This window comes from Apostichopus japonicus, chromosome 13, assembly GCF_037975245.1.
Source record: "Apostichopus japonicus isolate 1M-3 chromosome 13, ASM3797524v1, whole genome shotgun sequence".
Lineage (NCBI taxonomy): Eukaryota > Metazoa > Echinodermata > Holothuroidea > Aspidochirotida > Stichopodidae > Apostichopus > Apostichopus japonicus.
In genome coordinates this window covers 15,631,896-15,647,122 of record NC_092573.1, presented here as the reverse complement: position 1 = coordinate 15,647,122, position 15,227 = coordinate 15,631,896, and the positions used below count along the sequence as shown (strand labels likewise).

At 37.7% G+C, this 15,227-nt stretch overlaps 1 protein-coding gene across 1 annotated transcript; it reads right to left on the bottom strand.

Moving 5' to 3' along the window:
- Positions 1-4,067: 4,067 nt before the first annotated feature.
- Positions 4,068-14,675, bottom strand: LOC139978957 (uncharacterized). The gene is made up of 4 exons (XM_071989551.1): positions 14,522-14,675; positions 8,844-10,903; positions 7,471-7,549; positions 4,068-6,100 (listed from the first exon to the last, which is right to left on the bottom strand). Exons 2-3 carry the CDS (start codon positions 10,897-10,899, stop codon positions 7,476-7,478), a joined length of 2,130 nt encoding a protein of 709 aa, XP_071845652.1. The 5' UTR covers positions 10,900-10,903; positions 14,522-14,675; the 3' UTR covers positions 4,068-6,100; positions 7,471-7,475.
- Positions 14,676-15,227: the final 552 nt, after the last annotated feature.

The window sequence follows — 15,227 nt, the reverse complement described above, 5'->3', positions numbered from 1 at the left end:
AGGGAGTATCTTTACTCAAAAATTTTCTGTACGCTACGCGCCAACCAGTGGTGGCGCTCCGCTTAGATAGTGTCGAAAGCGCCCCTTCTGACCATTCTCGCCACTCCTGACCAATACCCCTAGCTCCGCCACTGCTGCCGCGCCTCCTACGCCTATGTGTGTAGTGTTCGGTTTCGGAAATATCTGCTATTTTTTCATTTCCTTCAACCAAGTTTTATAATAGCCGTTATAACAGGTTTTAATATTTGTACACCAATAAATTAACTGTGTCTGAATTTTCGAAAATTTCTGACCAACATTCTACATCACACTTCCCTCTAGTCGTGCAATTTTGACCGGTCTGTTAGGGGTTGAAGGAAGTTTTTTCTATATTGGTTGTCCATAGATGAAATTTTGTACAAGATTATGGGTATGTTTTGAAGTGAGTTTATTCACGAGAAATGTGAATTTTCAAATTTTGAACAAATATGGGGCTTAAAACCTTGAAAAGTGGGGATGACGGGTATTGTGGGCCGGGACGTAGAATCACCTACAAAAGCAAAGAACATGATGTGTGCCGGGTTAACAATATTCAAAAAGGTTATGGATGGAAAAAAAAAACTATTAGGAAATACTTGGTTCTCAGGCAAAAAGTGTACATCTGGTTGGTCATTTCAAGCCCGAGAAGTGCCGTTTCCGGTGATCTGGGGGGTTTCAAAACAAGAAATTTTCTTTTACGCTGCGCGCCAACCGATGGTGGCGCTCCGCTTAGATAGTAATTCGCGCCCCCCGGGTTTGAAAATCCTGGATACGCGCCTGCTTACGATAGAATTTTCATGGAAACAAACACTCACAGAGTGGGGTCTTGAAGAGGGGGAGGGGGGGGGGGGTGGGGGTGCGTGTCATTCCGCCATCGGTGCTCTCCGCCATAGAAAATGTGCTCTTTTCGCCATAGAAAAATTGCCATGTTCCGCCACATTATTGTGGTTGCATTTTATAAACACTGTATATTGCTTCACTTCACTCTACCTAGGCCCACAAAATCGGTCATTTAGGTCGACAATCGGACTATTTAATAAACAATCAGAATGATTTAATTCGATTTATTCAACCCGAAGACAGTGTATCGACTCTTACGAACTTACAATTAAACTTTTTAATCAACCTGTAGCCTACATTCAAGACTGCAATCAATTCCCCAATCTTGTCTTAACTATATACAATTCAGTCTATCCAGCGAACCGTCACATTTGAAGACGGTATACCTATCACCACTGACTGGATTTCACTATTCCAAGAAGTGTAATGCATTCTGAGAGATATCGGCGATATAAATTATAACTGAAATAGAATGTCAATCAAGAAGGGATATTATCTCCAGTTTACATTTCTGGACCCCTGTTCCTATGTTCTAAGGGAGGGATGATATTACAAATATCCTCATCTGAGGCAGAAATGTATACAATGAAATGAAAATAATACAACAAATGTTTCAAACTCACTGACCCATCTAGAGCATTTTTGGTGATCGTTAGCATAGTGTAGTTCCTTTGGTGCCTTTTTTTCTGTTTAAATGAGAGGAAGCATTGAAGTACCAGTAGTTTCCTTTCATATGTCATTTAATATGTTTAGTAATTTCTTTGGTGTATCTGTTGAGAAAGATTTTGAAGCTTTATCCCTAACGAGGAAAACTCCTATACTGTACTCAAATGGACACTTCAGTCCGAGTCAGCAGTAAGATAGTGAAAGTTTGGAACTGTGTTCTTGATAAAGAACAAGAAATCCAAGGCAAAAGTGTTGATGATTTGTCTGCAGGTAAATGTAAATGCTGTAATCCAGTTAGTATGAGTATGTGATGTTTTAGTTGGGGACACAACTGATTTCCTTGCTTAAGTAAACATATTACTCATGGGTTGGTGGTGCTAAATGTAATGGTTCTTTAAAACAGCCTTTTCAACTAGCCCTTTTCTCCTTTTGTATTCACTGGCTTCATTTGTGCTTTTCAATAATTAAAGGCTTCAACATCAAAATATGATTGAAATGAACACAGGAAATTTGTAATACTGGAAATGACAAGTGTTGCTTTTGAATTTGGTGCCACCAATTGTAACTTAGAAACAAGGAATGGTTACCTAGTAGCTGATGCATTCTTTTCGAGTACGTTTATCGAGGACGGTATGCGCCTTTCCTGAAAGCACTTGACCTTTCACTCAAGGCAATATTGATCTTTTACCTGGATTATCAAAATATTGGTGAGTGGGAATTCTCACAAAGTGTGGCCTATGAAATGCCTGGCCATATAAAATGCAAAAGAATAAGGGAGTCTACTGAGGAGCTTCGAGAAGTCAATGGTGTGAAAACAGTGTGATATGTAAGGTTAAGTTTTTGTTGACTTCAGTTCAGTTAAGTCAAGTTCAGTTACACCTCATTGTTGTGTCAAGGCAAGCGGGGCCTTTAACCTGGAATATCAAAATCGATGCATAAGTGGGTGGGAATTCTTAACAAAAGTGTGGTATTTTATATACCTGGAAAATGCACAGGAATAATGGAGTTTAGAGCATTCTGTGCTTGTGAGGTCACTCGTGTGAAAACAGTGCATGTTATATGAAAAGTTAAGTTCAAGTTATCCACTCAAAGTTTATGTCACTGGATATCACAGTTTAAAGGAATCATGCATCCATCAGATGATTAACATGTGCCCTTTAATGAGTTTTATTTTGTTCTTTTCATTGATATTCTTTTACTTAAATGTTCCTAGCATGTATGATCTATCACATTGTCGAGGGTATCTGCACTTAATCACATGTTGTACTTATAGTTGTTTTAATGATATGCTAGCTTCGTTAATCAAATGATGTGTGAGTGTGGACTGTAAAGATCGGCTTGTTCATTATCTTTCCATGTTCTTCCATTGTTTAAAATAATGCTTTCATGTTTTTATTGTTATAAAATGTTTGATGCACAATCAAAGTTTCTGATACATAACCTCAACTACGTTTGTGACAATGACTTTAAAGCTTATTTTGTTAATGGGATTATCCACTAGAACAAAACATTGTGATATACTATATATATTTTCACTTGGCTGATTCTTAATAAATGTCTGATATCAGCAAATACAAGAACCGTCGTTTTCTGATATCTTTATTTCTTATTGTCTTTTTTTTCTCAGTGTGTTAAGTGTCAGATTTGCGACATTTCAAAGGGAAAGAAGCTGTGCAATAAATACCTAAATAATTATTAAATCGTTTACATATATGTTGTGTAAATGCTTGTTACTCGTGCATTAGGTATCCCTTACACTTTATTAACGTAAGAGGGGAAAAAAAAACTTCATTCTGGAGTAACTTTCATTTGTACAGAAGTTATGTAGTGATCACTATACAATATTAATGTAATTTCCTACCACAATTACATGTCAACGTTTACTGTGGTTAGGTAAAGTTTACTTAGAAGTTTTGGAGTTCTTATGTTACTCTTTGGTTAGGTAATATTGTACTTAACCTTGTATATTTTGTTTTGTGAGGGTACTCTGCGCAAATGGTATCAGAAATCTTGAGTTTGTCTTGGTCACTATTAATGTCAAAATGTATTACTAGTTTAAACAGGCGCGTAGCGAAGAATTTGCCAAGGGAGGGGCGAAACTGTAGGCAAACTATCAGAGCTGTAGATACGGGATTGCAAACTATCTAAGCGTAGCGCCACCATAATTGGCGCGAAGCGCACAAGAAGTTATTTTGGCTGAAAATGCCTCCCAGATCGCTGGAAATGGCACTTCCCAGGCCTTGTAAGTTGCATCTTAGCATTTTTTCTTTTGAAATTACTAGCGATATCATAAAAACATACAAAAAAATATGCTCAAGGGGGGGGAGGCGGCTGCTCCTTCCCCCCCCCCCCACTTGGCTACGCGCCTGAGTTTAAAGGCTCATTATGTCAACAAATTTGCTTGAAGAAAGTATATACGTTGTAGACAAAAGAATGTGTTTATCATAGTGTGATTGATGTGAAATGAAAGGAAGGTGTGAGAGACTGAGGGTCAAAACACGGCTCTATCACAGACAAATGATGAGGTCAAAAGATAACTAGCGGACATTTTTTTCTCACTAGTATTATGAAAACCTTGAATCTAAAAGGCGTTATGTACACAATAAGGACTGCATGACACGATAATTTAATTTAACAAAAACATTAAATACAAAAAAATAAATTCGCTCAAAAATACAATGATTATATATGGGTTTTGGCTTTGGCTTCACTATACCTGGTCTCAAAGCTGCGTGTTGGATAACTGACAACATGGGAAAAACATGTGACGTTTTATTAAAATTACTAATATCAGATCAATTTTTCCCGACTTAGTAATAAGTTGCGTAATGGTTAGATGTCATCATTCCACAAGTATTGGCCTTGTGTTGTTCATGTATATTCAAGAAATACATATATGCTTGTACCCCCCAATGTCGTGATTTGGTTATTATAAGTACATCTTAACCGTACAGTTGAGGCTGTTATGGATAATCACCATATCAAAAATAAGACTGTGCGTACTAAATGACACAGACTAGAGAATAGCTAATAATGTTACACAATATGTAACAGCATAATAAGACCGTCGTTATTTTAGCGAGCTGTTTTCTGTAAAGTAGATCCAAAGGCCTCTCTCCTTTAAAGGCCCGAAAGGCACTGTGATTATGATAGTCCAAATAAATGTAGCCTGAACCCTATAGCTGTCAGATCTAGGAATAATGGTTAGCAAACGCCGTGGAGATCACTTAAACCTACAAACAGGGAAGAAATTAACACTAAACTATCATACACAACCAAGTATAGTCACGTCACATACAGAATTATGCATGAATAGATGCGCATCACACAAGCCTATACGTAATTATTATGTATAGGCCAATGAACTGCATACACATGCTTTATGAATACCACTGGATGAAACTAAATCTTTGTCTGACAACTAATGAAACTACATGGCGGTAATGTTGCCTGAGTATAAAGCCAAATTACTAGATAGGCCTCTATAAGATTTATTTTATATAATACAATATTCGTACATTCTGTTTGCAGATTCGTTATTTACGCAAACTATTCTAACATTCAACGTATTTTGTCTATCTCTTCTTTACCGTGAACCACGTGATAGACAAAACAACAATCGGTGGATGCATATTCCTATGAAACTATACTCTTTAAGGAAGTATTTATATTATCAGACACGTTATATACACAATACTCATTAGGCACTGAATGAAGCTGGAAAGGTATTATGAACCTGAAATTCGATTATATGCAAAAAGCTACATAGGCCATGAGAAGGCACATATTGAAATAAAATAATCAAAATCAAATTATAACTTGCCTGCAAATGTGTACAAACCTTGAACATATGGTTGTAACATTTGGAAACTAAGTACGGTAATAAATATATAATAGTGTAATTAGTGTTAGTTTTCAATCCAGGCTAATAACACTACCAAATTATTATAACTGTTTCTGCGATATAGGCTAAGAAGATAAACTACATAACTCGCCACGTCCAATAATTAAACTTATTTCAGAAGTTATACATGAACATGACATTTGTCTAAACCCGGCCAGAAACTCACGACAGTTAAAACCCATTCGCTCATATACTGTCCACTGAATTCTACTATATTTTACTTTCATTTTATTAGGCAAGTTTTGTAAATTCGAATATTAAAGCCAAAAGAACGTGTCAAATTAATACTGTGTAGTGTGAGGCATGACAAAACGCTCATAGTCTATAGACAAGAGAGAAACAGTACGCTACTGTATCAGCAAATTTAATTAGCGTTACATGCGGTGTCCTTATCTACGATCTCCTCACAAACCCACCTCCACCCCCCCCCCCCCCTTTCTCATTTCCTATTCTCCTTCACACTAAAAACACTGGAGACTCGTGTATCACGCCTACATGTTTTGTTGTTTTAAAATCTACAGTTGTGTATATCTTACGATTAATTTACATGTCAATATATCGATACCATGATCTATCGTTCCCGTTTCTTCATAACGCAATCTATTCTTCCTATATAGGCCAGGTGAAATCCATGTAGGAGTCAGTCTGTAGGCGGGATGAGTACAATCAAACCTGTCAAAAGAATTAACCGGTTTATAATATAAGAATTTGCATAGAAAGGAGCGGTGCAGCAATATGAATGGAGAATATGTAACGATTAACGATCTAATCTAACTGTTCATTCTTATGGATCATGTCTGGGCCAAGTTTCAGGTGCCATTCATTGAATAACTGAAATATCACAGCGATGTACGTCTTTCATTTCCTTGAACAAAGTCAATCTTCATTCCAAAAAGGTAGTTTGGTATAATAAACTAGCAGAACGCAAAAGTTGCTTCAATACATAAGAAATTGCAGATTTATTAGAGGACGTGTAGGTCAATAATAACAAGTTATATAAGTTATAAATAATAATAAGTTATAGAACATAAATGGTAGAGACGAATTGATGATATTATATATTATATATGGTATATATATATATGGTATATATATATATATATATATATATATATATAAATATATAAATATGTATATATATATATATATAAATATATATATACATATATATATATATTAATATATATATATATATATATATAAATATATATATATATATATATATACATATTTATATATTTATATTTATATATATATATATATATATATATATATATATATATATATATATATATATATATATATATAAATGAAAAACGTAATGAGTTGGAAAATCCAGAACAGTGAAAAAACTTTCAGCCTCCACCGGGATTCGAACCACGGGCCTTCCGCTCTGTACGCGGACACCCTAACCACTATATATATATATATATATATATATATATATATATATATATATATATATATATATATATATATATATATATATATACCATATATATATATACCATATATAATATATAATATCATCAATTCGTCTCTACCATTTATGTTCTATAGATTTAGCGCGAACAATACGCCGCTAGCTTTGGTTGTAGAAGTCGCCAAGGAAACATACTATTACTTTTAGTGTCCGCTGGCCAAATATTGATCGAAACCGGCCAAATCAATCAATCAATGTAATAAACTGAAGGACAATTTAGTGAAAGGGGGAAAATACAGAGATGTGACTGCCTTGAATCAAGAAAAACAAATATATTATTTTACGAAAGAAGTCATTCTGTTATGCTAGTTGCTACAGCAACCATCATTATTTTGTCATTGAGAATGGGAGGGGACTCGAAAGGCTTTTGAATGAACCAGTAAAGGGATAATAGTTTCTTAATAAATAAGATCCTCATGGTTATAACTACAAATATATTGACTTTAACATGGCTCATAATACATGCCTTATTTATCACCATCGTCGTCGTTGCTCTCATTATTACTGTCCATCAATTATTCAATTTTAGTTGTAATGTAAGAGCTTGTTCTGTACTTACTCGAACTAATCCCGTGAGAAGAAGACGACCAGTATAGCTGCAATGATCACGAAAAAGCTGCTCTGTGCAGTTTGTAAGCCTGTTATTTGGAATCAAAAATGACAATATGTTATTACAACATACTAGTACAAATGAAAGCAAAGAAACCTTTATAGAACACCTGTTTCGACCGTAAAAATATATTCAACAAAGCAGTTATAACGTGCTTGATTTATATTGAATACTATAGTTTTAATATACATATACCGTTGACTGCATCCACAATTAAATATGTCAAACTGACGACGAGGGCTCATGTTAGAAGGACCCAGCTACTGTTAGGAGGTCAGTCCTTGCATCCACCTTGAACCTCATTGTCTATCCTTTAGGTATCTCTTACATCAAACACTGTAACCTGATAGGATTTCACTTTTTTTCGGTATTTCATTCAATCATACAGAGATTAGCAGCAGAGAAAGGTAAGATAAATGTGGACTAGTTTATATCATCATGGAGTTTTTGAAGGGACGTGTGACACAAATTGGTAGGATTGTGTAATCGAGACATTCCCCCCTTTTCGTAAATACTGATACAACACTACGATATAGCTATATCATGATTTACTATGAAACAGCAACGTGGGAACCCCAACAATTTTGATTTTCTAGTTAAGAGCTCGGCTCGACGGTGAAATATATAAAAAAACAAGATCTAAGCAGGTGACATTGTTATTTAACAATATTTTCAAAATACTTGTGCACAACAAACCTACAATATCATACCAATTGATATATACAAATACTTTCCTGAACAGCATTCCTACCCCCAACATTATCTCAGAAATTAAGTAGGTAAGCCTCTAACGAGGGACGCAACCACGTATACTTCTGGGAGGGGGGGGGGCGGAGCTTGAGCCCACCCCACAGAATATAATGAGGGAGGATGAGCCCTACCCCCTCCCCCCCCCCCCGAATGTTACAAAAATCCTATCGCACAATTCTTAAGTGTATAACATATAAGTGCGGTATAATCTAAACAGTCGAAAATTCTTCAACCATGTTTCAGAAGTGGCACAAAATAATACCACTTTGCATTTAAGCACCCTCCTGTTAACCAAACTGTCTCAAAGATGAGGGGCCACTCCTTCCCATAGGATTCCTTTGGGCGTCATAACATGTTATACCCCTAACTGTACAATAATTTTGGTTGCACAGCTGCCTTCAGCTTTATCTCACACAATAAGGAGATATAACCAATATACAGCTCGATAAAGGGGATAAATGTATCTGGGTGGAATTAAGGAGGCTGTCAATATTTGAGCAAAAGTGGCCATTTTTTACATTCTATCACATGATTTGGGATACTACTCATGATCTTTCATTTGATGTACTCACCAAACGAAGGAAACGTGGCGGCAACAATATCACAGACTCCTGTAGTATTATGTCCTGTTACCATGTATATGAGTTCCTCAGGGTCCGATGTACCTCCATCTGCCCCCATTTCAGATGATACTATTTCAATGACTTTATCGGCCACTTCAATGCAGCGAGCAGTGTTTTCAAATACGTACAAAATCTTTGATGTCATGTCATTAATGACGTCGTCGGTTGCACGTCCACTAAGAGTGTCAATTCCAGCAGAAATTTCGTTACAAAGTGCGGACCGAGTCGAATAGCCCAAGGCCATGAGAATCAACTCTTGAATCGCAGTCACTGTGTCCATGTAGTTAGTTTGTTCCATCTCCTGGTATGGTGTGTAAGCATTGCAATAAGGACCCAAGTAGCATATGACATTGGTCCAATCTTGGCAGATATCGTTAGCCGAAGGAAGGCCCTCCTTCGTAAAACTACTGATACCAAACGATACAATAGATCGAAGGTTGAGGTCGGAATGCACGAAAGAATCTAAGGCTGTGCAAAAGTCACTTTGACTAAACATTTCTACTCCCAGCAGCTTCCTCCCCATGTCTACTGCCGTCATCAGTGGGTCAAACTGTCGTAAGGATAGAGGATAATCCTGATTATACACAGGAATACTCTGTTCCAAGCAAACACTTTCAATGTCTGCTAGGTCGTCGTTTCTGGCGAAAGTACATAATTCAGCTAAGTCAATGCCATAAAACACGTCGTTGTCAACGAGGAAATTCTCAAAGACATCACAGGAAACAACAGCAGCATCAGCTACGCTATTCGATGTGTACATTGCTCCAAAAATGGTCAGCGCCTCGGCAAAGTTTAAGTTTGGGAGGAGTTCTCCGGGTACAGAAAAGAAATCATACTGATTTATGTCGACACCATTTGGTAACGAGTAACTTTCCAAGGTAGCTGATGAACCGGTCGTGAAAGCATCCACTATGTCGTTGCAGAGAGAGTTTCGGTTTGCCGCCAAGCTCAGGTCATCTCCCGTTATTGATTCCAGGATATCAATCGCATCGGTAGAAGTCGCAAGTTCTGCCATAAGGTCTCGGCAGAGAGCTGCATCAGTGATTACAGAAAGTATGTTGTCTGCAATGTTTGCGGCCTCTTCCTCATAATCATCTCTCGTATTGGAAGCTGAGAAGAAAGAGCACATTGAAGTAGATGTTCGTCCGGAGAATGAAAGAAGCAAATCAAAAATGAGATTGAATCCCTCACTGTGATCCACACTTTCGTCAAGCTTGCTACAAACTTGAAGGTACTGAAGATACTCGAGGACGTCTGCAATGGGATATGAAAGTAACTCGGTCACTTCGCTCAATAGGTCTGTAATGTCCATAGTGAGAACATACCGGAGAATGGAGCATCCGGCAAAAGCGGTTTGATATGTATCTCCGTTGGCGAGGGAAAGAATCGATGGACCAAACCAGTCAAGTACACCGGAAGCGAGAGCAGACAGTCTGTCCGTTCCTAGTCCGTATCCACCTGGACAAGAAGAATAAACCCCTGCAATTATGTCCCCGGCATACTGGAATTCGATCGGAATTGACGGGCTAATAGGATAATCGTAGACAGTGGTATAGCATTCGTTTAGAGTAAATAAAGTGCTGTTTTCGTCCGAGCCAAAGGTAAGATTATCCCATTCAGTTTCACATCTCGCCACGATGTCAGAAATCGTTCCCCATTTTAGAGAGGTTACAATGTGATTACACGTATCTCTTATTGTACCGTATTCATTTGTGAGCGAATATAGTTGTGGTCCGTAGTGGACACACACGAGACCAATGATTTCCTGTGGGGAACTTGCCACCCATGCCCTTCCTAGGACATCCATGGTGTTTTCAAAGGTGTAATCACCGATGATCACGCCTGGTGATGAAAAAGGTTCGAAGTTTTCGAAATCAATGGTTTGGTAATCATTCCAATCGATTTCCCAAACCATGGGTTCAACTGCAGCACAGATTGGCAACATCAATGCAAAAGCAACTACTGAAATGATTCGGCAATCCATCTCCCCAAAACTGGTACTCATGCTCCTGAAAATGTTGAAAAGAGTGTAAAAGATAACAATAATGATAAATATGGTTGAAGGAAATCTTATCATTCTGACAAGGTAAGGACAATCCAATTTTAAGTCATATGAGATCCATTTTGATCCATTTCGTATCCAATCTTGCCCACGCAGGGCTCCCTTGGGTCTTGTCCTGTTAGTTAGAGCTACAATGTGTAATAATTTAAGCTGACTGGTTCCTAATGAGAGATAACTAACAGTTCGTATCAATCACACATGGTAAAGCCCATTTTATCTTTGTTGCTTGTTTTCATTTTGTTATCCCAGTTACGCATAATCATTATACATCACCGGTTCTCTGCGGTTTGACGTTAGTTGGATTATTAAACAAATAACAGTAGTTGCTATTATCCATTAGCGACGAGAAGCTTATTAGAGGGACCAATAAGCTCGTACACGGACAAAGTAATATTACATCGTTACTACCCCGTGGTTAGATGTCGGTGCCTTGGATTAACTCAAGAGCAAGTTGAAGTACATATCCATGATATCTGAATGGGTGTATACTATTAAACAATCAACTCTTATAGTGAGATTTACTTTAAAAGGAGTGTAGTAGCATCCTTTCGAGTGTGACAGATCGATAATTAAATATCACTCAGTGTATATATGGGATTTATAGGAGTTTGTAAATGAGGTTGGTACTATGCATATAGCAACAACAAAACTACGAAATGGCACAAAAAACAAAACAAACAAGACCCATACAAAACTTGAATCCAGCCTGGTATATTGTCCACATGTTATAAGATGTACTGTTAAGATATCTCTGTCAACTTTAGAACAAGTCTCACCAGCAAGGCAGTATTAGACAAACATAACTTACTATATTAATGAAGGTTTTGAGTTGGTTGTCGTTAAGATGTTACTGAGATTCCTTCTTATGAAATGAGCTTATCATGAAGTAACCTACAGACATAATGAGATGTTGATGCGGAAGATTAATAAGACCAATTCTAATTCGATACAGTTGAAGAAAATGACAGCTTATTGGTTTGGCGTGGTATATTTAGAACACATTGACGGAGATACGTGTCGCATCTGTGAAAAGATAGTTACAATTATACCTTTGCATTTGCATATTTTTTATCATTAGAAAATTAGTAAAACATGGTAAACTTTTACATTCGACAGTCTGTGGGATATGCACATGTTCATTGAAACTTGTTTGTATATGATGCCTCCAATATTTGCCTAATACAATTGTTGCAATGGGTCCTAATGGGTCTGGTAGAGGGAGAAAACAGCAATTTCTTGTCCCAAGAATAATAACACAATGTAAATCAATTAACCGAAAAGAACCGTTTGCACTATCGTTCGGGGATACCTTAATCATTATCATACGTACCACAAAAAATAGAAAAATGACGTGTTAGGTACTACAGTCGACAGATGGTTTATGGGGGGGGGGGGGGTAAAGTCCTTGAATATGTACTATATCTCCTTAACCGTTGCTCAGACGTACGGCACTGCCTGTTTTAAGGTCTTTTCTAAAGCAGAACAAGTATCGTGAGTTGTTATGTACCGTACCCATAGTAACCTAGCAGGGTTTTAGCAATGCAAGAAGGGCGTCTGCCATTGGACAATAGATTAATATCGTACATAATGTATGAATACGACGTCACAATAATTATATGGCCACGAACTGAAAGACTAATGAAGAAAAATAATAACACAAAGATATAAAAATGACGTGTGAGCTACTACAGTCGACAGATGGTTTATGGGAGGGAGGGGGGGGGGGGGTATTTGATCCCTGACACCACAGCCAGCAGGGAAAGCCCGACAGACGTCCAGTTCCTTTTATCGGGATCCATACCCGGACAGTGATACACTTATAAATTAGTTACCTTCTCAGCTATGCTAACCGTCATGATCTAATTAGGTATATTGTAATATAATGATAATAATACACGTATACTTTCAGTTTGCATACGGAATGGAATGGAAATCAAGTAAAAACTTAAAAGAGGAAAAATGCAGCCGAAAATTTGTAGTCCAGTTGACCTTTTAATTTGTCGATTATCCAATAACGTGTGAAGTAATATGTCTGGATCAGGATGTTTGGAAACTTAGAACTCAACACATTACGCATAATATTATAAGGTAGAAATACTTCGTTGAATATTTAAAAACAACATTCAAATATTCTAATCCATGACAAACTATGTTAATTTATAATCGTACTCGGTTAGTGAGATATTTTCTCCACACTTCCATGGGCGGCGATCCGTACTTCCGAGTGGGGGGGGGGGGATATGACCTTTTTGACTATCTAAGCGTAGCGCCACCATGAGTTGGCGCGAAGCGTACAAGAAAATTTTGGGATTTACAAACCCTCTAGATGGCCGGAAACGGCACTTGCCGAGGTTTCCAAGCGGCATATACCCAACTTTAAAATAGGGATTTCGTGTCCGAAATATCTCATAAGCAGGATCCAAAATACTTTTTTTTTAAATTTCGGGTGTTATTTTGGGAAAATTGCCCCTGTCAATCTTGTTTCAGGCGCTACGTTAGAATGTTCGAGAGCTCTTTATATTATTCGATGAAGAAAATGGCCTCATGCAGGCTATTATAGGCCTATACACATGCAATACACAATTACACATAGTTACATTCCTAGGTACCGATTTCTAGGGCATCCAGGTGAAACGTACGTGTATTAACAGGGGCGTCGGAAGCTATTTGGGATTGGTACGGAAGATCAGAGTGTGGCCATCTACCATAATTATCGGGGGGGGGGTGGGGGACGTTTGGAAGGTCAAACTACGCTACGCGCCACCATTGGTTGGCGCGTAGCGTAATGGAGAAAATTTTGAAAAAATGCCTCCCAGATTGCAGGAAATGGCACTTCCCGAGCTTTCCTTCTGTGCATTCTCCCTTGTCTGTTTTTGTACCCGATTAATCTTCTGAAACACATTTTGAAGTATGCTTTCATTTTGGTTCTTTATTTTTTGCCTTTTTTTCTTCTTAGTGCTACTTTTTTCTCCTTTTTTTTTGCGCCGTGAATATTGGTCCGGCGAACCGCTCCGACGCCCCTAATTAAGCATTACCCTGGTAACATGAGATTCTCAGCTGTTCGAGGGAACATGTACGTGTGTAGGCCTACTATAGGGCCTATATGAATACTATGAGGGTGCATATATGTACTATATCAATAACGTGAGCGCAATAATACATTTTGTTGTTATAGGGCCAATGAAGCCTACAGTCAACTATTCTTGCTTTATAAAGACGGTTTATTTGAAAAGATCGCACTGCGTTTATGGTATAGGCGAGAAATGAAGCTAAAAAGAGCCGTACATTCGCGATGATGCATAAATGAAGGCATGAAAATATTCTTATTCCTGGCATTTGGTGGGGGGATATGGTGTATTACATCCCCTCCACCCATTTTCATTAGGGGGGGATATATCCCCCCCATCCCCCCCAGGATCGCCGCCCATGCACACTTCTATCAAATGTGCTGTGTTAGAACAAGAATGGGCCGTCGTCTACGACATTCAATTAATAGTTTCAATAGCCTATATCTACAAAACTACATAACATGAAAATATCTTTAAAAACGTAAAACTATTCTTACCGATTGAACCTAATTCTGGTCAATACAAAAAAAAAAGCTTGAGTGTGATTAAAATTTCCTTGAATATGTACTATATCTTCCTAACCGTTGTCCAGACGTACGACACTGCCTGTTTCAAGTTCTGTTCTAAAGCAGAACAAGTATCGTGAGTTGTTATGTACCCATAGTAACCTAGCAGTGTTTTAGCAATGCAAGAAGGGCGTCTGCTATTGGACAATAGATCAATATGTATGGACGTCACAATATTTATATGGCCACGAACTGAAAGACTAATGAAGAAAAGTAATACGGTTCGTGAAATGATACCAGAGAGACCTGATTGGTGATTTTCTTATATATCACGTGCGGTGATGACACTTGTCAACATTCTATAAACCAGAATGCGAAACGCATTGAGGTTTCGATGGCTTCATTTCACTAGACTTCTGCTTGTTAACCAGAAATAGCTGTTACAATGTAAATTGCCCGAACCCCTATTTTGAAGTACAATTACACCATGGCATGATAAAACCAGGTCTGACTACTGTGCGTGGCAATACACACCTCCACCAAAAACAGTAGAGGTCTTGTGCTCAATATCATGCATCTGCACACCAGGTATGAGACGTATCCACGAATCCTATCGTTTGATATCATGTGAAAGGGTTTTCAGAGTTTGACCTCAAGTGACCTCAAATGATATTTAACTCATTAGCAACGGGATTCC

Excerpts from the sequence above, each read along its gene's own strand:
- LOC139978957 (XM_071989551.1), bottom strand. The coding sequence starts at position 10,899 with ATGAGTACCAGTTTTGGGGAGATGGATTGCCGAATCATTTCAGTAGTT. Across the intron at positions 7,550-8,843 it reads CGCCACGTTTCCTTCGTTTG|GCTTACAAACTGCACAGAGC; the intron begins GTGAGTACATCA and ends TCCAAATAACAG.